The following is a 25483-nucleotide window of genomic DNA, read 5'->3' on the forward strand; positions in this document are numbered from 1 at the left end:
ACAAACAAAAATCCAAACTCTTACCTGAGCCTTCACAGGCTGGGTCTACATCCCAATGCAGTTCACCACTGGTTGTAATGTCACCAGTACATTCTAAACTGGAGCACCACTTAAAGAGGGAACTGGAGATTCATAAATTTGGGGAACCTCAAACAGAAAATAAAAGATAATTTTAAGGTCAGTTATATGCTGAAGGATCTTCCTGTAGTTTGGGCAATCAGCACCTGACTTCACCAAAATATCAGCATGCCACCTCAGTTCTGACTGAAAAAAATTCCTGCTTACATCACCAGCTTGAGGGTGAGGTTTAAAGCAGTGAGAACTGTTTTAAAAATCCTAAACAAGAAACATGTACAGGAATCTAAGAAATTAAATATTTGATTTAATAACTAGGAATAATTGCTTTGCACAGTGAATAAGCTCTCAGTTACATATTGTGCACTTCAAATACACATTTCTACATCTGATAGCTAAGTGATAGCAAAGAATCTAGTGATAAAAACTGCCATCATTCCCTTGTTCTTCTCCAAAAGCTTTAACACAAGTGAAGGTCCAGTTTGCTCTGCTTTAAAAACTGACTGTATAGGTTGACCGAAAGGAGGAAGAAAAAAAAAAACAAAAGAAAAAAAAAAAAAAAAAAAAAAAAGTCAATTTGCAGCACAGGTTCTGCAAAATAACATGGACATGTATATATCTGCATTCCACAGCAAATGCAGTATAAATACTTTTTTTTTCCTCAGAGGAAAAAAAAGGCTAGTATTAAATCATGTTTTGGTGAGTAAGATTAGGTACAATGACCACTCCAGGAACCCTTGATCTATATGTTTTTTCTTTTTCACTTCGTGATTCAGCTGTTCATGCTTCTGTTACTTTTCAAATTGAATTCCATCTCCTTAAATTCTCAGAATGAGAAGTGATGTAGAAATGGTGATGCATATGTGGCATAGCAGCAATAACAATAACAGGTTAAAAATGTTTAGTTTTTCTTTGTTGTTTGCATATAGCACATAAATGCAGGATCTAAATGTTATGAAATGCCACAAAAATGAAAATAAAAATTAGGCTTTGAAGGAGAAACTATACAATAAATAGAAACCCAATCTAAACTGAAGAATTTACCATAGTTTCCTAATTAAATAAAGTGGCTACCAAAAAAAATCTGAATCTATTCAATACCTAAGCAAAGGCTTGAAGACAAAACAGCCCTGATCCATGCAGCACACACTGCTTCTAAAATTCAGCCAAATTCCAGATTAGGACAATACTTAAGAAGGGGATCCACTAAAGCAAAATCTCTGTCATCCAAGACCTTTTGTCAAGAGTCAAAGAGTGAATCATTACTCATCTCCCTTTCACATTCAAAAATATAAACTGTTGACCATATTTTTCTAAATAGTGAAGGTTAACTACAACAGATTGATCTTGCAAATCCTCATGTAACTAGGAGATAGAATAACTATCACACAGACTAATTTTCTATTAAAAAAGTTTTCATCTCTTGACATTTTCTACTTGTAATTTCTTACATGGTTGGGATATTTTTCTCCTCCTACTCAAGCTTCTTTGGTTGCAAAGATAAGGATTAATAATGAAGTGCAAGTCAGAAGAAGTGGCCTTAATCTCACACTGAATTCCCTCCAAAATTGCAAGTGCAAATTATACAAGTTTTATCAGAGGAGGGATTGAGAACTTGCAGACACATTTTGGGGTGCAATTTTTTTGTGTGAAAGTTCACAACTAGTATGTGCCTGAAAACGGAACACCTGCCTCATGACAGGGCAGCAAAGACAAACTTTCAGGGGAAAAAAAAAAAAAAAATCAGAGATTATCTCTGCATAGGAATTTATTACTTTTAAAAACCCCAAACAATCCAAAACTACTGATTTATTTTTCCTACCTGAAAAGTCAGCTAAGCACAGGGTTAGAAAATAACTCCTATGGAGAAGCAAGAGACCAAAAATATGCAGCTCTGGTTTTCCAAAGGAATAGGTCATGAATAAACAACTTGCAAAAATAAATTGTGGGAGGTCAGAAAAGGAAAACAAAAAGTAACTTTCAAAAAAATAAACGAGCAAGTACAGAGAATATCTCCATGTCCAGGGTGCAGAAATTTTACTAAGTAAATAAACAATGCAAAGGTGATCCCCATTCAAAAGAAATGAGCTTCATTTTTTCCCTCCCTGAGCAGAGGAAGGAGGAATGCAATGAAAGAAGCTGACAAGGCACAACAGGAATATCTGGTTTTTACACATACAAATAGAAAGGAAAAGCCAATGTAATCTTTTATCAAATTTCTCAAGAACTAATTGACCAAACATATTAAATATTTTCCAACTTAAATTTCTCGTTTTATAACTTCCACTGCCTATACTGCTCAAGGCAACAATTCCACCCACCAGACCAAACCTCAAGAAGATACATCCTAATGAGCTCAAGGTCAGGGATAAAAATGGTTCCCCCTCTGTCTCCCCAGAAATAAATATTTCCACAGAACTGAGTAAATCTGTCTTTCAAAGCAATTATTGAGTAAGTAAAATGGTTAAATTTGCAAAGTCATTGCCATTACATGCAGAAGGAGATAAATATTTGAATATTAGTTTCCTCCAAGGCTGTGTATGTGGCTCCTAGTGATCCCAAACAAAAGGATTGGATATTTCCAATAGTTCCCTTAAAGTTCTAAGCATGTGGGAACTCAAAAAACTCCAAGAGGCAGTGTTGGGGGCGTCCCAATTATGCACAAGACCCCTATGCCTCCCAGTCAAAGCAATTACTCAGCTTAAACCTTCCCATTTGTGGCAGTATAGATCCTACAGTGTGCTGTAGGAACTCCACAAGCAATGGGGAGTAAAGAAATTGCTTTGCATTCTGGAAGGATCATTAAGGAAGAGATGGGAGAGCTGTATCAACGTGAAACCTAGATCAACACACCCTTAAGAGGTAGTTAAATCCCCACAGATACACCCTCCAGACATGGCTGTAAACAAATTGTATTCCCTACTTCAATTCAGTGAGAAGCAATTTAGTAAAAAAGTTTTAAATTAAGCCATTCTGAAAAGGAAATGGAAGATCAGGATCTTGACTGTTAGTTAAAATTTTTCTTCTATCAATACTTATACTTGAGTTAAATTCTGGTGTTCAGTTTGCTGAGGAAAAAAAAAAAAAACAACCAAAACTGGTAGATTTTTGGGGTGGTTTTTTTTGTCCTGGCAGGAAACTGCAGCCCCCTACAAGGCCACTGCTACCACTGCTGTTCCTGTTTTCCTTCTACAGGTAACAGGCACCCATGGTTGCCATCCCTAAGATGGGCACACACCCCTCCTAGGATGTACTGGTTTCCAAAACACTCTAAAACCTCTCTGCAGTATTTTCTAGTGTAGAAAGTTATTCAAAATTCAGTAACTGCATATTGTGACTAGAGCATCAGCCACTGTGATATCAAATTGTTCTGCAGGGCTCCAGATTAAGGGATAGACTGAACTATGGCAAGACAGCTGTAAATGTGTGACACAGCCCTTAAAAGCAATTTAGCCACATCTCAACTGTCACAGGATTTATCCATAGAAGAGACACTGCTAGACATGACTTTGCAGCACAAAATACACTGAATTCTCACACAGCATGCAGCCCACTCGTTTTTACATGTTGCCACAACAAAGTTTGCTTCAAGTTTATGCTTTAGGGTTTGCCTCTTTATTCATATGCATGCTTCTGCCTAACTTTCTCAAATATGTTACTGCAAACATATTTGAGGCTTTTGTATAATCATTTTTCATTTCAGTAAGACAAGAGAGAAAGAGGATGGTGAAATGAAGAGTTGCTCTGTTCAGAAAAAAGGAGAGCATATCTGGGGATTCTGGCTAGGTACAAGTATTTTCACTATACTTATTGTAAAACCATTGCACATAAGAGTGGCAAAACTATTTTTCTGAATTGTTACTCTGATTTAGAACACAAGCTAACCCAAAGCCAAGTGGTAAATGTTACTGTAGCACCAAATGCAATTTCAGTGTGCAATTCTCATTCTGCTCAGAACACAGCAATTTCTCGCTCAGCTGCTGTAATATTCATTGCACAAACCTGATACCATGCACCTAGAAAACCATTTCCACATAGTAACACTCAAACAAATGTGTTAGATGGATAAACCTGTCCATTCAGCTCCTGACCATGTGATGATAAACACCACCACATGCAAGGCAAGACAAGCAGCGAGTGCAGGAAAGGCCTTGCTCTGGAGGAGCAGCATCTCAGCAAACAGCAGCAGCACAAACTACAGCTACATCATCTGCTGGAGAAACCTTGGCAAGTGACAACCTGCTGCCTGGGGGTCCTGTGAGGAGCCCTGAGGGGTGGCCTGCTCAGAAGAGGAGGGCTGTGCTGCAGACGCCTCAGCCAGCTCTCGCTGTCTCTGCTGCTCTGCCTTCTTAAGCCTCAGTCGCTGCAAGCCCCTACGGATTATTGCTAACTCGGGTCCCATCAACTCTGACAGACAGGGAGGGGACAAAGAGAGAAGCATTGAGCAATCAACAGCTAGAACAGAGAGGAGGGGTGGGGGGACTGACCAAAGATACAAGCGACAGGTACTAAATGTCATTACAGTGAAAAAAAAATTACTAACATCTGGGAATCATGAAATAGATTGGAATTGGTTTTTCTCTTCCTAAAGGCATGAATCACACTTAAATATTCAGGATTCGTGCCATACAATACAACCCCCTCCCCATCTCCAGCAATGAAACCGTTAAACAAAGAATTATTTAAGGAAAATAGATACAGCCTGGTTAAATCAAAACAAAGCACACAACAGATGTATTCATTCTGAATATACAGAATAAATGAGAATATTTGGTGTAAACTATGCAACTGTGGTCTACAGGTAAGTTTTCAAAATTAATATAATAGCTTCCTGATGTTTCCAAAAAAAGGGTAAATTTTTATCAGAACAAGCCAATGCAAAAAGTAAACTGGAGCTATGGAAAGAGGTAGCAAAACAACAGCTAAATCAAAAAATACACTTCTCTATTAACTTATTTTTAATTTCAGACATTCCTCATGGTTGAGGATTCACAATCTGAAATCACTGTTAAGTGGTCCTACAGACAAAGTAATTCATAGGATCATAAGCAATTCATAAGCATCCTCTTAATAGATTATTCTTTTAGTCCCATATTTAGAAGCTTCACTGTTTTCATCATTTTGTCTTTATTAATTTGCCAGTTAAAGTATTTTGGCATGTTAAGTTCATTGTCTGATTACCAGTATTTTTGAAAACTGCTATAAAATGAGGTGTCCAAGCAATTTTTTATTCTTTCCATGCCCTTTGCAGATTTCCTCCACTTACACAAGTGCTGTGTGGCAAGTGCTTCTCTTTAAATAACACAGATTGTGTCTTTAATTGCAGTGTCTGAATGACACTGAAATGTTAAAATAGTAAAGAGATTTACACTGGCATGGGGCTTTTCAGCCAGGCAAAGCTTAACAAATATTCTGTAACCCTTATCCAACACAGTGAAACAAACAAATCTTAAATTTTCTTTTATAAAGAGAAACAAACGCAAAACCAGAATCCCATAATTGGAAAGTTAGGGACAAGCACCAGTTAATACTGAATGGTTTAATGTACTAATGTAATAGACTAATATCATTTCTGGGAAAAAAAATCCTCTCAGTTTATGGTTGATAAGGTGTAACAAAAATTAAAATATATAGTTCCTAAAAGGAATATATGGCATCAAGGAGAATTTCTACGAATAGTTTTCGTGTCCCAAAACCACTTATGGAAATAAAAACTCCAAACAGCCTAGAGAATAGTTTTAAGGGAATTTCAATGATGCCTAAAATTGCAGTTTTCAGTGTTTGCTGCTGATTCAGTTCCACTGAGTTGAGACAGCCACAATTTAAGATCTAATAAGAACTACAATACCAAATGCAAAAGCAGCTATCCTGGATATGTTCAGTGACAACACCTTTTAATATATTCCAGGATAACTAAGCAAATGTTCATTTTGCCAGCAAATGGAGTAAGGCTCCCATTCAAAATTTAAAAGCAGTTACCTTATATCAGAACACACATTAGGGTTAAGCTTTGTATTAATGAACCAACTGCCCCCCTGCATCCCCTCCCAATATGTGTACCTGGAATTCTATTTATGAGAAAAATCTGTATTATATTTTACTGTTTGTTGTACCTGGTGTTTAAAATATCAGCATCTTAAAACTAATACACAAAAATTAAAGGTTTCCACTGAATGGCACAAGCAGGGCAAGAAAATAAATTTGTTGTATTTTTCCTTAGTGATAAGCATGACAATCTCCAGCAATTGCTCTCATATACATATATAAAAAAATTATTCAGATATTCGGGCAGTAATAGGCTACTGAGGTTTTGCACTGATTTTGTTGTTTAATTGTAACTTAAATGTTCAAACTTCTAGAACATACATTCTGCTGAAGAGACCTATCCCAACAAGCACCAGCACTAAACCATTTCTGCACTGACTCTATTTTGAACAGGTACTTCATCTCTTAAAGTTTTAAAAAATAATTCAGATATAGAAGCTCAAATGCTTACCACATACACATTTTCTGGAACACCAAACCAACAATAAATTTGAACTGTATGCATATGCAAAGGTATTGTGATTTCAAACACAGAATTACCATGAGTGCTCGTGTTCAGTACAGGAATCTGTAGAAATTATTTATGGAAATCTGTTTACAAGACTGGGTTAGGAATTCATGCTCTGATTCTAAAGAAGCCATTTCCTGAAAACACATTCTTCAGTTTCTACAATATTCAAACTTCTATCTGCCATATTGTTATACAAAATGGTGACTGAAAATATCTTTATCCCTTTTTTCACCTTCCAAAATGCCTCCCCAGTCATCCACCTCTTACAACATAACTCTGTCTGGGCTTCCTACTCAGCTCCACTGTATTTAAAATATTCCTATTAGCACATTCCTGTCACCCCAAAAAAGCAGCAGGTTTTATTCACCTTTAAATGCAGGTGAACAAGCTCAGGGAATCCTGTCCTTGATGCAGAGGGCAGTGTTTGGAGACAGATATACAGACTACTGATTATGAGTAAATAAAATCTTACAACTGAGCACAGCCATGGGTTACCAGAGTACATAAACATTGCAAAATGGACATTCCCAACCCAGCCTGCTCATACACAAACCCAGGGCAACCTCTCTGCCCAGGGGCTTCCCTGTTCCTTGAACTTACTCATTAAGTTACCCAAAAACCTGTTTTGCTGTAACTCCAGTGTCACATTTGCACTGCTTCTGAAACAGTATTATTAGATGTGTAAACACCTTGTGCTATTAAATTTATGCCTGCAGGAATCCTGTAGACAAATTTAAGCTGCCAATCTGACACCTTGTTTAGGTTTGTCAAAGCATCTCTGATGTATTATATAACAAATTAGAAAGTATCCATTGTCTGTCAAACAACCATCACTACCCCTTTCAAAACTAAATATATTCTGAAGTCCAAACTCTAACAAAAGAAAGAAAAAATGCTCTTAGAAAAGAGCTGAATTAAGAAATTACAACTTCAGCTTCATGTTACCTGAATAAACTTTTGCTTAGAAATTCAAGCAGATTCCTGGTCAGCACAGATTCCTTAAAATATAGGCTAGAAAATGTATCACAATTCCAGAAATCCCCTCTGGTGCATTATCTTCTTGAAACCCACAAATTTTCAATGACATACCTTGAAGCAATTATTTTTAATATGGCAGATACTCTCCTGGCCAATCTAAGTTCCAGAATAAAGCATATACTTCAAATAGATCAAAATGGACCTTTGGTAATGGTACATGTGTTCTTTGATGGCTATCCCTCTGGATCAAAGATAGTGGCAGCTAAATTGGGTTGCACTGAATTAGAGTAGACCCTCAATCATCTTTTTGTGTGTGTATTGTGAAAAAACTTAATTGTGGCAAGGTCACACAAATACTAATAAAAACACGGATGACTGTTTAATGAATTTCAACTTCTCTTTATCTTCCTTGTCTTTCAGATACCAGGTACCTCAGCATTTCTCACCCATCCCAAAGATTTTGGCTGCAGCAGACACAGTACATTGAATGGCACACTCTCCCCTAGGAAATTCCCATCCCTCCTGTATTCCAGAATATCAAATTTAAGGCCTGAAAAAGACAGAGCTTGATTTTTTACAATAGAATCTATATATGACAGAAGGTCTCAACCTGTTGGTTTTTCAGGTCACATCAACCTTTCTACTGTAACTGTGAGGCCTAGAAAACCACTTGAAAAAAATGAAAATAAACTCTTGTGAAAATATTCCATTCTAAAGGCTGTGGCATTGAGATGGAAAAGGTCAAGTCAAAGCATAAGGTGCTCTTTTACTACCCAAATTAATTTCTGGCATTCTGACAGCAGAATGTACTTCCTTCTTTTTCCCCCAAGAAGAATGTAAGTCTGTATTAAACACAGATGAGTTTCTTCAAGATATACAGACTTAATTATCAATATGTGGTATAACTTATTTACCAAGAATGGAATGTCATGCCAGGTGAACCTTTATATAAATACTTTTGAGAAGTTAAAACCCAACCTGCTGACTCTGAAATGTTGAGGATGGAGGCTCCTCCTGAAGGAGACATCCCCTACATCCCGATTTTAACAGGCACATTGCACTGATGCTGCTACAGCCAAATCCCAATGGAAGAGAGCAAGATGTCACTATACTCCATGAAGACAACACTAAATTTAGAAAAAAAAAAAAAAAACAACCAGCAAAAAGTTTTTATTTCTACTTCAAAATACAATACTGGTGATCCTCCTGGAAATTTCTTTTTCAGACAAAGGTATAGAGTTGATGGTTTTACTTTTTCTTTAAACCACAGCTGCAACCTCTTGGTAACTATAAAACACCTAAGTCTCACTAAAGATGTGCAAGGAAGAAAACAGCTGGAAATCAATTACCCAAAACATCCTAAAAGAGAATTGTTTCTTATTTTTCATAAACAATGACAAGATGGATTTCTTCTCACCAGACTGATGCAGCACAGGCTGAGTTGAGGCCCCTAAAGAAGGCCTTTGCTCATTATCAGGAGAGGACAGTAATGAAGTTGAAGGGGGACTTTCTGTCGAAGATGATGTTGAAGGAGCTTGAGCTGACATGGTAGAAGAGGAAGATGATGGAAGCTGTTCAGAACCATCTACTTCCATTGCAGTTTCTGATTCTCTACTGGGTGCCATGTTATTAGTAGCAGGAGCATCTGTCCGATTAGTCCCACCTTTGATTAAAAATAGAACAAAAAAGCAAGAAAAAGAGCACAAAAGTAAACTTACTCTTCCTCTAAAGAGCCCTTATCACTACCATTCCTATAAACAAATGTGCTCAGTTCTTCAGTGTACTAAGATTTTGTTTACACCTAGGAAAGGCTGATATTGCAAGGCTCAACATCCACTATAAACACAATTTCTTTTGTAACCATTGTTGAAAAGAAGGAAATCACCTCTGGACCGTGATCTTCCTCGTCCTCGATTGCTCTGTGCGACTTCACTGGCTTCTTCAAACCACCTTGACAGCATGTCTGACATCCTCTGCATCAGAGAGACATTAGGACTCTGCTCCCCTGGAGAACAAGTGGTGCTGAAGTTTTATCTACAGGTTTACCAAAAAGTACCTTTCCCCCCCAACCTTTTCTTCCAGGAGTGGAGACCACTCCTTACATCTTTCTCCCACAAGAAACAGCTCCCTTCAGCCTGTTCCCAATGACCCTGTCTATCCTCATTTCCATAGTACAGGTCTCTGACCCTCTGCCAAGATCCCTCATTCCCCTCCTATACCTCAAGCAGAGGAGCTCAGATCTTAAAACACAAAAAATGGAATTGCAACAGCCAAAGAAAACAGACTTTTTGGTCTGTTTAATGATGCCACAGGAAATAATATCAACAGGTTCAAAAAAGGGATTTCAGAAACCCACAGGCAACAGAACCACATGCAGATTGTAAAGGAGCAGATGGGATCACACCCCCCAATTTTTCTAATCCAGGAATTCCAGATACTGGAGGAGCAAAAAGACAGACTAAGAGGACAGACTCATGTTCTGTCCTTAAGCAGCATCTCCTACTGCCTATGTCAGGTACAGAATCTATTCTAGTTTGGGGAAGCAGGAAAATGAGAACAACAGCACAAAAAACCTGGAAAGAAAAACTGTAGGCAGAAAAGGGAGGAAAACTAGAGTCAAATACTTGGAACCCCACAGCTTGTCAGATTTAAACAGAAACACACTATTAGATCAAAATTAAGATGAGTGATGAAAAATGCTCTGCCCTGTTTTGGTATCCCAATTTTTGACACCCAAGCATAGCTTTGGAAATGTTTTATTTGCTAAAATCTCAAGCAATTGAGTAATATATTATAAACATAAAAATATAAGCATAAAAATTAGCCACCCTGTGTTACTAAATGGCATTATAAAAATGAAAAGTACAATATTAGAATCCTATTGCTTTGAATTCCAGTCCCCTAATGTAACCATTAAAGAGCATTTCATTTGTAATTGTGATTGTATGTGAGGTGTGACTACAAAGAAAAAAGTGCTGATGTTAGTCCCTGAGCAACGACAATGAAAAAAAGCTCTCCTTTACTTACATCAGCCTAACTGAAATAATATAATTTTCCTGGTAAGAATATTTTCAATATTTTCACTTCTAAAAACCATGGTACAATAGCAGCTCTGTGCTAAACTCTACAAAAACCATCTTAAGGCTTGGCTGGTTGTTAAAACAATCTGAAGCACGGACTTCAGAAAAACTGTAAAATAAAACCCAAACCAAGAAAAAAAGCCAAACCAAACCAAAACCCCAACAAAATACAGCAGCAAAGACAACAAGCCCCCTTCAAATGCAAATGCTTTTACCATCTCTCTCTCTCTCACTCTCAGGCCTTGCTCTTGGCCCAGTGTCTGACCAATCCCCTCTGAGCCGCAGACGTTTGACGGGAGGCTGACGTAACTGGGGGAAGAGAAAAGGAGAGAAAAAGGCATCACACAGCTATTTATGTTCTACAGTACAGGATTCTAAGCCTAAATATAAATCTCAATTTTCTTAAGTCACCTAAATTCATATCTGTCACCAAAACACAGAATGTCAGCCTTATGTTCAGAACCATGAACAAGCACAACACTTACCAACAAAATAGCACAAGTTTTAGCTTTAACAGAATAAATAAATGAATCCCAGAACTAATGCAGCTTTTATTTTAAACTGACTTCATCATGTTAATTGAATCTTTCTATAGTGACCAATAATGATTAAGGTTTTCTTAAATTCAGCCTGAATTCTGCAGAAATATTCACCTCTTCACATTAAAAACTGTATGGGACTTTCAACTTAATGAGATGTGGACTTGTAATTAAACAAAAGGAAAAAAATCAGACTTTTTGTTTTAAAAAAGGACATTTTATGCAAATTATTTTTTTAACCTAAATTCTTTTCAGTTCTTATAAGGCTTTTTTTGCAGCAGGAAGTATAAAACAATCACTAAATGAGTGGGGTTACTTTCAGCAACTTCAAGAGAAACAGGGAGTGCTTTGCTAATTTAGAAAGGCAGGTCAGAGTTTGAAGTCAAGTGGATTGGCTAGATATTTCTGGCCTAAACAAAAATAAAGAAACCAACAAAAAAACCCCAAATAAACGAACAAAACCCAAAAAAAAAATCAACCAACCCAGAAACTGCTCACAATTTTAAACTAAATACCCTGTGGTGAAAGCATATCAAAGTTTTAACTTTCATGACTTCACCAGAAGATCTGGGAAGAAGTCTTTACATTTCTTCCACTCAATACAACTTTAAGCCAGACTGAAATAAAAATACCCAAGCAACAACACTTTTATGGATAACAACAAGGACAAAGAATAAGCATTTAAAAGCAAAATTCCTGACTGTATTCCTGACTAAGGAAATCCATCATGCTGAAAAATGTTTAAAAATGGTTCCAAACACTCTAAGAAAAGGAGGAAGGAAATGTCAACATCAAACTTCTCACAGCAAAAAGGAAAGAGAAATCATCATTATCATCACATTGTTCCTGCAGATGAGGACAGCAGGATGCTGACAACCCACTGAGAACTCCTTTGTGGCCTCGGACCAAGGATGAGGAACTCAGGATACAGAGTTTGTGAAAGGGTGAGCAAAATACCAGAAAAAAAAGCAATGGATGGCTGGGAGAGTGAAGGGAGAGACAGAAACATCTTCACTGTAGTTAAAGGCATTATATTTATGTTAAACAGAAAACTTAGACTGGAAGTGTCAGCATCATTGTAACTGAACTGAGAATTAACAGCTGGTTGAGTTTTGAAAATTTTAATACTGCTCAGTAACAGTGGCTCACCTCCTGGCTCTAAACATCTTGTACTCTCTTATCTGTCATGAAATGATAATTTTATCAAGGAGTATTAACATTTGATTTCAAGGAATATGGTTCTCATGGCATGAAAAGTAACAGAACAGAGTGACCAGCCACCCCTTGCTGGTCTTATGACCCAAGGTTCAGGCAGATGCCTTCTCATCTCTAAGAGAGGGAAATCAGATGAGAAAGAAAATCAGAGTGACAAAATATTGTAAATTAATACATAAATAAATGTGCATTGAAAATACACCATTTGTGTGACAATCTACTTGTCACACCTCAGTCTACAACCAGCAACATTATTTTCAGATTAAAGGAAAACACGACTGATGGTATTTCTTGTGTGCTGCAAGTTAAAAAACATAAAACACAAAAGGAGGGCATCTTTATCACTTGCCTCTTCCCTTCTCTCTTCTGCAGAAGGGACTTTAAGCTCTCGTGCTGTGTCATCCTTGGGATCAAACAAGTAAATGTAATCTGAGGAGTAGCTCACAAGGATCTCTTGGCCATCTTCACTGTAGCACAGGGATGTCACCCTGCAGGATTTGTTGTTGAGATGAGGAGGGACAAAACGTGCCACCATTCCAACAGTGCCCCTGCCAGCATAATTCCCTTTATATGGAAAAAAGTAAAAAGATAAAAAGAGTAGGGGAAGAGAGGAGGAAGAATAGAATTACACATTTACTATTGCAAATTTTCAATAGCTTATTTGGCATCAACCCCTTATTTGGCATCCAACAAAAGATAATCAGGGAAAAGCTACACATCCTGTAGTTTCTGCAATAATTTTGATCTGGAGAATGACGTATCAGATTTTACAGTCTTTATCATTTTTGTTTACAAATGTTATGTACATTACAAAAAAATAAAAGATGAAAACACACACACAGATATATAAATGTCTCACATACCCACCACATGGTGTTGTATGGAAGCTATGTGTCAAATGTGGTACAAATTTCAGAGCCAAAAACCACAAAACAATAATGCAAATCTATATCTACACACAAATGAGAAAGGAATTCCTTACATGAAATTTTGAAAATTTAGGTCATGCATCTCTTTTTTACCTAATTAAAAAAAATATACTAATTTTTCTTCAGAACAGAAACACTTTGAAACAGCAGAACTATACATTACATTGGACTTTACCATGCTTTCCTGATCACTCACCTCCAATCCAAACGTTAAAACAATCCTAAATTCTAGAATTACAAGTTTGTGAGCAGATGAAAATTACCTATAAGAAGCTCTAATACTGAGAAAAATTACTGTTCCAAAACCTCTTAATTTGACATGTAACTGTCAACTACATGGCAGAAATTATTAAATTAAAATCTCTATTAAATTAAATGCTCACTTGACACAGAATAATTGACCTCCTAAAAAAAAAACCGAAAAACAAAGACTCCACACAACCCCAAACAAGCAACAGAACACTATAATAATATTTTTTAAAAACCAGTCTTCAAAATCTTGATTTTTGTCTCCTTTGCTCTCCAGGCCAAATTCATGCTATTCCTGTACTGTACAATACCAGAGTACACACACAGGACATTTTAGTCAACACCCAGAATCTGTTCCCAGGCACTTCTCACAGAATTTTGCTGACCCCTGTGATGAAAGGGAGAGATCTTATACAATATCAACCTGATGGGAGGGATATTTTTATGTTTAGTGATCCTTACTCTTCCCTTTCTCCTCCACCACAGTCATCAACAGGAAAACGCTGCACAAAATGACAAATTTTGTGCTGCTTCTTATTGACACAAATGTCACAGCTGCATTATTAATTCCTAGTGTCCAAACACTGATCATACATTATAACCAAGAGCTATGTTAAAATGAGATAATACAGTTTTGAGCACCTGAAATTTTTTAATAAAATCCTTAGGTAAGCATCTGAAGCGTGCCAGCTTTCACCTGAGGAATTTGCAGATTTTTAGTGAAATTGTGTTAGATACAGCAATAACTACTGCAAAGGCAAGCACAGTGCAGAATATTATGGAGTTCATAAGATCTCCTCCCACAAGAAGGATCAAGTTCCAGCCTGGTAGAGTACAAGACAAGAACTTAATTAAAATTCAGGGGTCTGCAGTCCCTGGCTTTCTGGAATGCTGGAATCACACGTTTCAGGACAAAATAAGAGACATTTACAAAATGTCCTTTTCTGCATTCAGTACACAATGCATTCGAAGATGCATGAAGAGATTAAGTTTACTTCTTTGAAGATTTCTGCATTAGCAAATATTAGAGTGAAATGACTCTATTATTACAAACCATAGCTCCCAGAGAAGGAAGCTATACTTCTGCAATGTTACACTTGAGTCACCACCTGTTTTGAAAACAACCTGAATTTGGCACTGCCAGTGGGTAGAAATGCTCACTGCACACTCACTCCTACCTGTTGCCCTTGTGCCAAGCATTCTCCTGTCATAGATCCTCACTGAGCTGTCAGAACAGCCCACAGCCAGGTAGTAGGGGATGGGTGGACAGATAGCAACAGAGGTGGCAGCACGACGACAGTTTATTAAAATATCCTGGAACATACAAAAATGCAGCATTGAAATAATAGATCTGAACATTTGAAGTATAATTGTTTTTTGCTTTGTAAGACCCCCTCCCTTAGTCAAGGAGGTTTTGAGAAAATAGGTCTGGCCTGTGAAGACAGACCATAAATGTGTTATCAGAAAAGCCACTGCATAGAAGGAAAACTATCAGAGAAAGAAAATGGCAACTGGCACCACAACTACTGAAACAGAAACCTAACCAAAACAAAGACACAGGAACATTTAAAAACAGATAAGCTAAAAACTACAGATTTATAAACTACCTTGCACTTTGGATTTTCTTATGGAAACACAGTAACTGTGAAAGTGGAAAAGTACTAAGTATGCAGAAACAGTTTAAATCAATTAAAGGATCAGAACAGGTTCCATCTACAGGAAGATAACTGGGTAGAAGGAAAAAAACTGAAAGGAACCCCTAAAACTGGTAAATATGCACAAGGCTGAACAAAATTAATCAAGACTAGCAATACATACTTTGGTAGTTTTGTTCCAATTCAATATTAAAATTGTTTCTAAAATTCAAACACAGTGGACACTGGTCATACCAGTAATCTAATACAATTCATTTCCAAATCTTTTCTTACAGAGGGACAAGGCTGCAGGTGATTCTCAAGGCTCATTTTTTGCTTCCAGTTTTGCACTCTGCATTATTAGTGTAAACCAGACTAAGAGATTCAATTTCAACAGACAATCTTTTCTATCATATATGAAGCCTCACACCAAAGCTTATAAAATAAAAAATGCCAAAGGATATATTAAAAATGAAAAAGTAAAATAAAAAAAGACTCCCCAGACTTTTATTGTTTCTTGGGAAACATACTGTCATCCATCCCCACCAATGACCCTGAAATCTATTACTTCTAAAAGCTTTATCAGAATACATATTGTGTATTTGTGTGATACACAGCTCTACATGTAGGTAATCTTTATTAAAAGATTATTATTACTATTATTATTAAAGTAATCTTTATTAAAAGGTTTAATTCTTACATCTTTACAATCTTCCTTTGTGCAACTTGTTTTGATGCGAGTATCAAACCATCTCACAGTGCCATCCTCACCACAAGAAAGGAAAGTGTAGGGATCATTTGGTACTGTCATAATCTGCTCAAAAGAAAGAAAAAATAAGAATATTAATATCTCCAGAAATAGCAGTAATTTAAAAACAAAAACAATATTAGAAGCAGCAGTAAGGCAATTAGGACTCAAATCAAGCTTTCCAGTGAAGTAATAAGAAAAATTGAAAAACTAATGTTTATTCATATTCAAGAAAAGGTTTGAACTGCTGAAGTCAAAGGAAACCTTTAAATGTCACATAAGATTAAATATCCATAGGTCAAGGCTTACAGTTGTTTCTATTATCTTTTAATACACAACATACATTTACTGCAATCACTTTTTAGATAACTTATCAGTTTGCTTCAACAATTCAACAAAAGTTCAGTTTATTCTCTATCAAGTAATAGGAGACAATTACAAAGTCCTCAGAAGTCTGAATGCCTTGAAAATACTAAATGGCTTTTATTCCCATTGGGCAATTCCTTTACCTCATAGCTAGTTCCTTACAGCAGGTCTGCAGTAAGGGCTGTTATCAAGCATCTCCTCACTGCAACTTTTTTTTTTTTTTTTTTTGAGTATTGACTGAACCATTTTCCTAAGCTCAGCCCTTCTCCAGCTAGGGACAACTCACATAAATGGCTTCATTTAAAGCCTCCTCAAGACATTATGTTAAAGTGACCATAATGTTAAATATGACCTGAATTCCACAGGTTAATGAATGCACAGAAAATGCCAGTTTATCTACACTCTGTCTCCTAAAACGAAAAACAGAATGCTGTGGCAGTATTTTACTTTTCCTACACTACTGCTACTATCAGTAGAAATTTATAAAGCAACAACAATGGTTAATAATGTAATACATTTATTGAACACAGATCATTAATGATTCTTTAACATTTTAAATGAGATGATTTATCACCCCCATGACCCAAAATTCTTAATCCAAGTAATTTATGGATATCTGCAAATCTCTTGACCTGAAGTGGGGCTACAAAGGTAACAGCTGAAGGCTTCAGCCTCTCTTCTAAGACTCAGCAAAATAATTGAGACAATGCTTGCTGAGTCAAATAAGAAGCTTAATTTGAAGAAGAAAGCCAAGGTTCAAATACTAACAGAACAATAAACTTCTGAGCTATGACCACTTTCCCTCAATATATCAGTGTAACATATCGAAAAAGCTGTTTTTCCACTACACATTTTGTACAAATTAACTTTATTTGCATAGTTACAAAAGTTAGCAACTGTTTTTCAATCCAGTAAATTCTTCAAGCATTTAGCAGAGCTTTCAGTGAAAACATTTTGGTCCAATAATGTTGCTGAACGTGGCAACCTCATTTCTAGTAGCTGTATTTTATTTTCGTTCACACTAATGCTATTTCACCCTATACATGTAATATAACTCACACATGGCAACTTTTATGTGCAGTGTTCATAAACATACTAAGTACTTTATAAACACTAAACTAGAGAAATGGAAAAGGGCAAGCTCCAATAATTGAGTCAAAATTACTACATTTAAGTTCAACAAATACCCATCATATATATATATATATATATAATGGGTGTTTTACTAACTAAACACTTGTTTGCTACTTAACTTTAAAAGCTTATAGCTATATGATCATTTTACTGTATTTAAAACAAGCAAGTTAAGAGGTGTACATAAAAGCACGTTCTCTTTCTGAAATGCAATTCACATGAAGAGCAATAAAGAAAAGATTTGGCTGAGGAAAAAAAAACTTGTCAAGGCCTTGTACAAACAATAAATTCTTCAGAAATGTGTCTCAAGAGCCTCTCCCTTTACTTATTTTATTCTCACTAAAAACAATTGTAAAATTTTCTCACAGTTTACAACAATCTACACCAACTTCCACCTTCCTCCGTTTCATGTTTTTGTAATGTCTTCAACTGCCACAAATTCCAAGAGCTGCATAAATCCAAACCACATTCAAATTTAGAATTGGTACCTCAGGGGCGGCTTTTAGCTTTTGTTATTTAGAGAACCCAGTGAGTCAAAGTTCTATATTTAACATGATGATGTGGTTACATACAGCTGAGCAGTAACATCACAATATTTAGAAATTATCTCTCCACTCCAGGAACCTCTCAACTTCAGTGCAAAACAGGATAAGAAAAATAACTTCATAAAGAGACAGAGCTGTTAGAACAGCCAATGTCATATAGGGGTTTTAATATTCCTTACATTAACAGTGTTTAAAAGCAACAAAACCAACCAAAACTGTATCACACTCATGTCATTCTTGTTTACATTATTGCTGAATAAAAATCATCCCAAATAAGACCATTTTGACTGTGCAATATAGCAGGGAAATGTAATTGGTGTAATTATAACCATAAGGACACTTTTACTACGTGAAAAAAAAATTAACTCTGGCAGTACTTCAGCCACTTTCTTTTTTAATACACTCCAATTCTTTTTCGAGAAGTTCTTAAAGATCTTGTTCACTTAACATGCAAAGAAGGTGATCTAAAAGCTTGCTATGAAACCTGAGCTGAACAGATAAAAACCCAAAGCATTTGGGAATTTTTCCCCCTTTGTGTGTACTGCAGTAGTTGTAAAAGAGCCCCAACAAATAAACAGTGAAAAAGCAGGAACATTTATAACCTAAGAAAAAAATTGCAATTTTTTTCTATTTTAACCACAGTAAGTTTTGCAAGCAGTAGCTTTTGCTGTTATTTAAAAGAAGCAGATAGAACAATAAATCCTTACTATCTTCCTAACTTTAATAACACTTTGCTTCCTCACTTGCCTAATTTACATCAACAAAACTTCCAGGGGAGGACTGAAAACACTGCGGCTAAATTTACACCTAAAGAGTTAACTAGAATATACAATACAAAAATTATCTACCACTGTAAACATATTTTTCAGACTAAGTTGTTCACACATGCTGAACTAAGCATTTCTTAGAAGGATTTAAATTGTGAAAAAGGCATGAAACTGCTGAAAAGTTCAGGGAAGAGGGGAGGAGCAGGGGGGAAGAATAAAAATAAAAATGCAAAACAGTCACTTCCCCCACCCCCCAAAATCTACTTCAGGAAGAAATTCAGAGCTCAATTTAAATTTGTTTTGCTCTGCAGAACATTCATCCAGTGAAGGTAAATTCATATTTGCAAGTGGTCTTAACAGCACCACTTTTTGCAAAGTTCTCCATTTAATTTAGACAGCACATTTCTCTGTTCAAGCCTACTTTTTAAAAGGAAAAAAAAAACTCAAAAATGACCAAAAAAAACTTCTGTAACTCTTAATGCACTGAAACAAAGTTTTCAGGAGTTTGGTTAAAATCTTGTGCAACAACACAATACAATATGTATTTTATCCATCTTTAAACTGTGATATATTTCATGAGGTACCTCGTAGGTAGTCCCATAGTGGCAGGTGTACTGGCATTGCCTGTTGGTCTCTGCATCCTGTTCAACATTCGTGTAGAAAATGACTCCATCTCCAGAACATGAAACAATCTGTTTGTCATTGGTGCATGGTAAGAACTTTGCACTGAAAATATTGGCCCTGTGTCCTGAGCGAATTGTTGTGAGAACCTAAAGAACAAAGAAAAAAGGGAGGTTGCAGCAGGTTCAACATTTTCCAAGCAAATAAAGAATGGAAAAAACTGGGAATGTGAAACATCAGTTATGCACAGGCTGCCAGGGACCGACAGTTCAATCCAACAGAACAGAGAAACTGCCTTTACATCAAATTTCTTCTAAGAACAACGTGGTTCTACAAGAGAGATCTGCTCAGGCACTTGCACAAAGCAGTCTGCAAAATACAAGGACTGGAATGCAGCTGCCACCTTTGTTTTCACATCTGGCTTCTCAAAGTGAAACATTAGCCAGGATGATGGCGCAGCCACCCAGAATGTCAGTGAGGAGAGACTTAGAAGGTCTGAGATGTTGTAGGCACTGTAATCCAAGCCAACTTTATAGACTTTAAAATTTTATGTTACTCTTAAACTTACTCTAAAAAGGAGAACTGAAGTTTATAAGGAAGGATGTTTTAAAACTAGCCAAAAACAAATAAACATTTAAGAACTTGATTATGCTTGGCAATAAACCAGGACTTGACCTAGTCTCTCATTTATCTACAGGAAAGCAGAGAAACCTATTGTTTACTTCACGATCACAGCTGATTTCAAACACTTTGTGGTGGCTCTTTATTCTTCCTCACATAATTAGCCCACCAAAACTGAAAAAACCTCCACATGCTTTCTTGTGAACAAGTGAACATTATATCCTTATTTCCCACATCTGCAGCACTTGAACCAAACTGCATTTTCACAACTCCCATTAGGAAAAAAATACTTACCAAGTTGTTTACAGTATGAAAATTACTTCCAAATTTCCACTCAATTAACTTAATCAAAGGAAGTGTTTTGCAAATGAAGTTTCTGTCTCAGTAGCAGCTCATGCCTAACAGTTCAGAAGTGCTATTTCACACCTTTTCAATAATTCCCACTAAAAAAGTTTAACAGTGTATCTGCATATTCTGAAAGATACAAAATATTGATGGCTGAAATCTATTTTTGGTATTCTAGACAATAACAGAAAATACGGTGATAAGGATATTTGCCAAGATGACAGAATTACAGCACAGTTCTGATACCAATTTGCTGCCTTTTCCTGTATTGATTCTCTTACTCAAGCCAGAGAAAATAGGCTAACACAATTGCAACACTCATTAAAAATCATATCTCTAGTACATTGCAGGAATAACCTGATCATTGAGTCTTCTTGCTGGTACCTGCTGTTTTATAATTGCATTTGCATGTATTGGAGAAAAAATAATTAAAAATCATCTTCTCCTCTGCTGTTACAAAAAATAAATAACTCAGCTAACTGAAAAATAAAAAAAGAAAAAAAACATCTCCCATATTCCTCATTAGGCTTAAGCAGAGAAGTATACAATGGGGGGGGAGGAAATTGTCCCAGGAAAGCATAAAGCTTAATTGCAGCACCTTTTAAAGTATTACAATATTTTAATGTAAAAATTATATAATGAGCAACTATCCCATAGTGGGACATTCAAATAAACTCTGCACAATAAATTACATTGAACATCCTTTATTTGCATGAAAAATTCTTACTCTGCAAGTCACTCCACCAACTCTTACTTTGGAATATGTCCATCATCCACTTCATAGCTGTCTTGGATACTGCTTTTCCAGCAGAACTCCCAGTCCAAGAGAAACACTATCTAGTGAAACTGATCTGAACTTCTTCAGGCTGACACCAGTAATTGAAAGAAAGAGATGAACTTTGGAAGCCATGGCTTATTTGGGGAGGTGGGCAAAAGGGTCTTACCTATAGGCATAGGCAACTCCAAACCACCACCATCTTCCCACCACAATCCTTCAGGAAAGTAAAATATCGTTTTCTACTCAAACTCTCTTCCACCATACCAAACACACCTTTTGTTTCTCCCACACATTTAATTTCTGAGTATGACCTCAGGATTTAGTTTTCAGCCTCTGAGAGGAGCTCAGAGCATCTGTCTACCAAACTATCAGCAGCATCTTCAAGAGAAAAGTGTGGGACAGTGCCACTAGCTGATGGATGCCAGCTGGCACTACTGGGAGTCTTTCAGCTGCATTGCAACCCTTATTTCAGTACAAATTAATCCCCATCCACTTGCAGGCACACATAAGGCAATGTAATTTTACATTAGAGTGAACTATTTTAATCAAGGCTGGCGCCCCATCAACATTACACAGAAAGACAATTCAGTACATTACACAGAGCAAAAAATACAATATTTTAAAACTGAAGTGAGAGGAAAATAGTTTATCTGACTGTAAGATTTCATGAGAATTACAGAATCCTATTACTGGTCCTGACACTAATCTGTGGTGAGACCATGTTCCCTTTGTGCCCGGCCATGTACCGTAAAATGGGATAATACCAATGTCGCAAAGGATTAGAACTCTCAGGATTTAAAGAACTGTGAAGTTTTATCCCCATTTATATACAGTAGGAAGTGAATGGTGGTATCTCTGTCATATGATAATTAATAGCTGAAAACTGATATATTAAAAAATATCTTCAATATGTTGAAAAATAGTAATTTGCATCCTGTTTGAAAATTAACAAACAGCCAGAAACAAACCTACCTTTCTGCTGTAGGGATTACTAATTACCAGGTTGGTGTCATCTGAACCAGATAAGATATATTCTCCTGTATCATTCCAGCAAATTGTATTCACCTGCATGAATTTAAAAAAAAATCGTTTAGACTTGCATTAATTCAATTTTCACCATATTAAACATTAATATTCATCCAACACTACAGAAATAGGAGTTAACAAATTCAACTGAAATGATGTAATTTCTAAGCAGCTAGCATTAAAAAAATGGTGTTTTTAAAACAAATTGATAAGGGAATCACCTGCTTCACCTACGGCATCTCAATAACTCCCTCTGCTCCTCAAGAGTTCATTAGGTAAATTAAGCTTCCCACAGTAGCCACAATTTTACACACTCAGGTGCTTTAATGTACCAGATCTACTCCATAGAGAGTTCTCTGAATTTGAACTGGATGGCATCACAGTGCTTTCATTATTGTATCTTCACATATCCAAATTCTGACCATCCATTGCTTTGCACACTTTTCAGTGATTACACCTTCTCAGGGAAAAGCACTGGAGAATCCATCCCAGACCCCTTTTGCAAGTGTGAGTATGCTGGGAAAGAAGAATCCTACAGTGAGGTACAGAATTGTATTGGGAGAACTTAACAACACATTTCCTTATCAATTCTCCTTTTCACAAGACTGTGCTTGATAATGTGTCAGTGAAACAAAGCTGTGAAAGCACTCAAAATCGAGGAAGCTCAAAAGTTATCCTCCAAGCAGCAGCTCATGCACAAGCACCAAAGACTGCATGCAAGACCATTATTATTTCAAGTAAGCCTCTAAAATACCTTCAAGTGCCAAACTGCAGCCACCACCATTTTCTGCTGGCTAGATTCTGTTGGCAGAACAGCTGCCTTAGTGTGATGTACCAGACTGGATTACAGAATTGGTAAGAAAACCCACTTCATTATAAATTATTTTCTTATGACTTTTTTTGGGTTGTTGTTGTTTATTCAAATGTTTCACTCTGAGCCCCCCCCAAAACAAAAATAAGTTTTGTTCAAAACAAATACACCCATTCTAGTAACTGTTTTAATATCAAGTTTAGTTTGGATTAGTTGCAAAACCAGAGTTAGCAGTTTCAGGTGGATCACAGGGACAACACCACCTTGACACTGTCAGGTGGGGGAACTTGAGGAGAGATCTTAGTGTTAAACAAACATGCCTATGCCAGGGTTAGCTCAGTGCTCAGCAGCAGTCAAATTGTTAGGATTTATTAGGAAATGCACAGAAGAGCAGGGTATACATCCATGCATGGCAATCCCACGTCTTCCACACTACGCAGTTTGGGTTCGTATCCTGCTCCCGTATTCTCCATTTCTATTACTGCCCATTTGGAAAGAGAAATTATGACAAGGAATTACTGGGGTGCTCACAGATATCTAACACTTTATTGCAAGAAGCAAATAATTTTTACTGCTCTAGGGAAGGGAAATGATAAAAGCTTATGAGAACATGAATGACATGGAAAAAGTTAAAAAATAATTTTCCGTGGATCTTCACAGTAGAGGAAATAGAAGGCGGTAAATGAAAGAAACAGATGACAAATGGCTTTTTAATGAAACTGAAAATCATTGTTATGGAGCACCCTAAATACCAGAAGTGGAAGGATATACATATTTATCAAAGAGAAAAGAAAAATGATCAGAAACAAAGGTGCAGATTCCACCTTCACCTGCCCATTAAAGCAGAACACCCATTAAATACTGTCTGCTTGCCCCGTCTCAACTTCCTTCAAAAACATGTGCTGGCCACTTTCAAGGCCAAGTTTTCAGGCCCAGTGAGCATTGGTATGACCTTGTATGGCTACTCTTATGATTTTATAACTCTGGCTGTCAATCACCAAAAGCCACAATTTCAACTAGCCCCCAGAACCATCTATCATTGAAATAACCTGCCCTAACAATGGCTGTACTCTAAAATGTTGTCAAACATTGCACAGCACTACAGTGAGGGCAAACACACAACCCAACAGTGTTTATTTTCATCTACATTTCCTCTCAGGCAGAAAAATATTATTATCATTGCTTTAAAGAAACAAAAATGCTAATTTTAAGAATACAGGAATAGAAATAAGAACAAAACACCAAAAAAAACCAAGGAAGCTACTGAAAAATTTAAAGTCACGATATGAGAAAAAAGCGCAAAAAATTAAACAAATTGAGGGGTGGATGTTTATATTAATGTACAAACCCAAAATCTGAAGGACAGCAAAGCAGAGAAACATTGAAAACACAAAAGGGAGACAAGATTATCTAAATTGCAGCATCACAAGTTTACACAAGACATCAATCATTCTCCTCCAAAATTCCAATTTCATTGCAATGATTGCCTCAGTTGAGCAATTTCAATATACCCTATTCAGACCAAAGTTGTTAAAAAATAAACCCGAAGTAAGATGACATAACCAAATGTGTACTAGAGGTCTGTAACTAAACAGGCTTTTTTATTCTGTACCAAATCGCCTTCTCAGCATTGCTGACAACAAAAGACTCCAAAAGTAACCAAGTTTTCCAGTGAAATAAGCTTGTTTTGGGTTTCTTTCAGAGACTTTCCAGTCAATACACACAAAGTTCAGTACAACTTCTGACCAACACCGAATAACCCAAATAAATTTGGATATGGATCACTAAAAACAAATGCTAAAAAAACCAGAATTTTAAAAAAGGTCTCGTCTCATTCTATGGTAGCAAACCCACTATTAAAATATAATGTTAAACAAGAACTAGTTAGAAAATTGGTTTTTATTTTGAAAAAGGTAGATAATGTACTACCTGCACTGCCACTCAACACCCAAGAAAGCATACTGTAACAGTTCCTATTCTGAGAGTTTGGAAACCTTGGGAAAGGGTGTTGGAGCCAGAAGGAAGGATACATCAAACACAAATGACAGACAATTACTAACAACGTAAGAAAAGTCAAAGGATTTGTAATTAGCTTTTTTCTATTAAGTAGTCCACATTATTAATTGCATCTAATTTTATTTGTCACTCATCTAGCCTTGCAAGGAGCCAGCAGGCACTTTTGATTCATTAGTCAATTAGCCAGATATAAATTTACTATCTCTGTGTTTTCCTCAAAGACAATGCAGGAGGCAGTGCAGCCAATCCTTAGAAAACCAAAAAGGCAAACTTCTCACTTTCATGCAAAGTGGTATGAGAATTAATTCTTGTGAGCAGAAGAGATCAGCAGAATACAAAAACAGAAGAAAATAAATAAAAATGTCTGTAGATATCCAGAATATCAGGAATGTCCCCCAAGCAAAGAAGGGGATGAAAAAGGCAATGCTTTTCATCTGTGGAGTACATGTT

The 25483-nt window shown here is 36.5% G+C and overlaps 1 protein-coding gene across 8 annotated transcripts in view; it reads right to left on the bottom strand.

Moving 5' to 3' along the window:
* The window catches only part of DCAF6 (DDB1 and CUL4 associated factor 6), a 75087-nt gene that overhangs the window by 30598 nt on the left and 19006 nt on the right, over positions 1 to 25483 (bottom strand). For 4 of the 8 annotated variants that reach the window (XM_056499910.1, XM_056499900.1, XM_056499890.1 and 1 more), the window contains exons 3-11: positions 22153 to 22245; positions 19400 to 19585; positions 15956 to 16069; positions 14800 to 14935; positions 12793 to 13007; positions 10905 to 10998; positions 9495 to 9614; positions 9027 to 9272; positions 4315 to 4482 (exon numbers count right to left, since the gene is read on the bottom strand). In XM_056499910.1, the coding sequence (XP_056355885.1) occupies positions 4315 to 4482; positions 9027 to 9272; positions 9495 to 9614; positions 10905 to 10998; positions 12793 to 13007; positions 14800 to 14935; positions 15956 to 16069; positions 19400 to 19585; positions 22153 to 22245 (1372 nt within the window). The remainder of the gene's footprint in view (positions 1 to 4314; positions 4483 to 9026; positions 9273 to 9494; positions 9615 to 10904; positions 10999 to 12792; positions 13008 to 14799; positions 14936 to 15955; positions 16070 to 19399; positions 19586 to 22152; positions 22246 to 25483) is intronic. The other 4 variants (XM_056499945.1, XM_056499937.1, XM_056499928.1 and 1 more) reach the window with 1 other exon arrangement.

This window comes from Oenanthe melanoleuca, chromosome 1, assembly GCF_029582105.1.
Source record: "Oenanthe melanoleuca isolate GR-GAL-2019-014 chromosome 1, OMel1.0, whole genome shotgun sequence".
NCBI lineage: Eukaryota > Metazoa > Chordata > Aves > Passeriformes > Muscicapidae > Oenanthe > Oenanthe melanoleuca.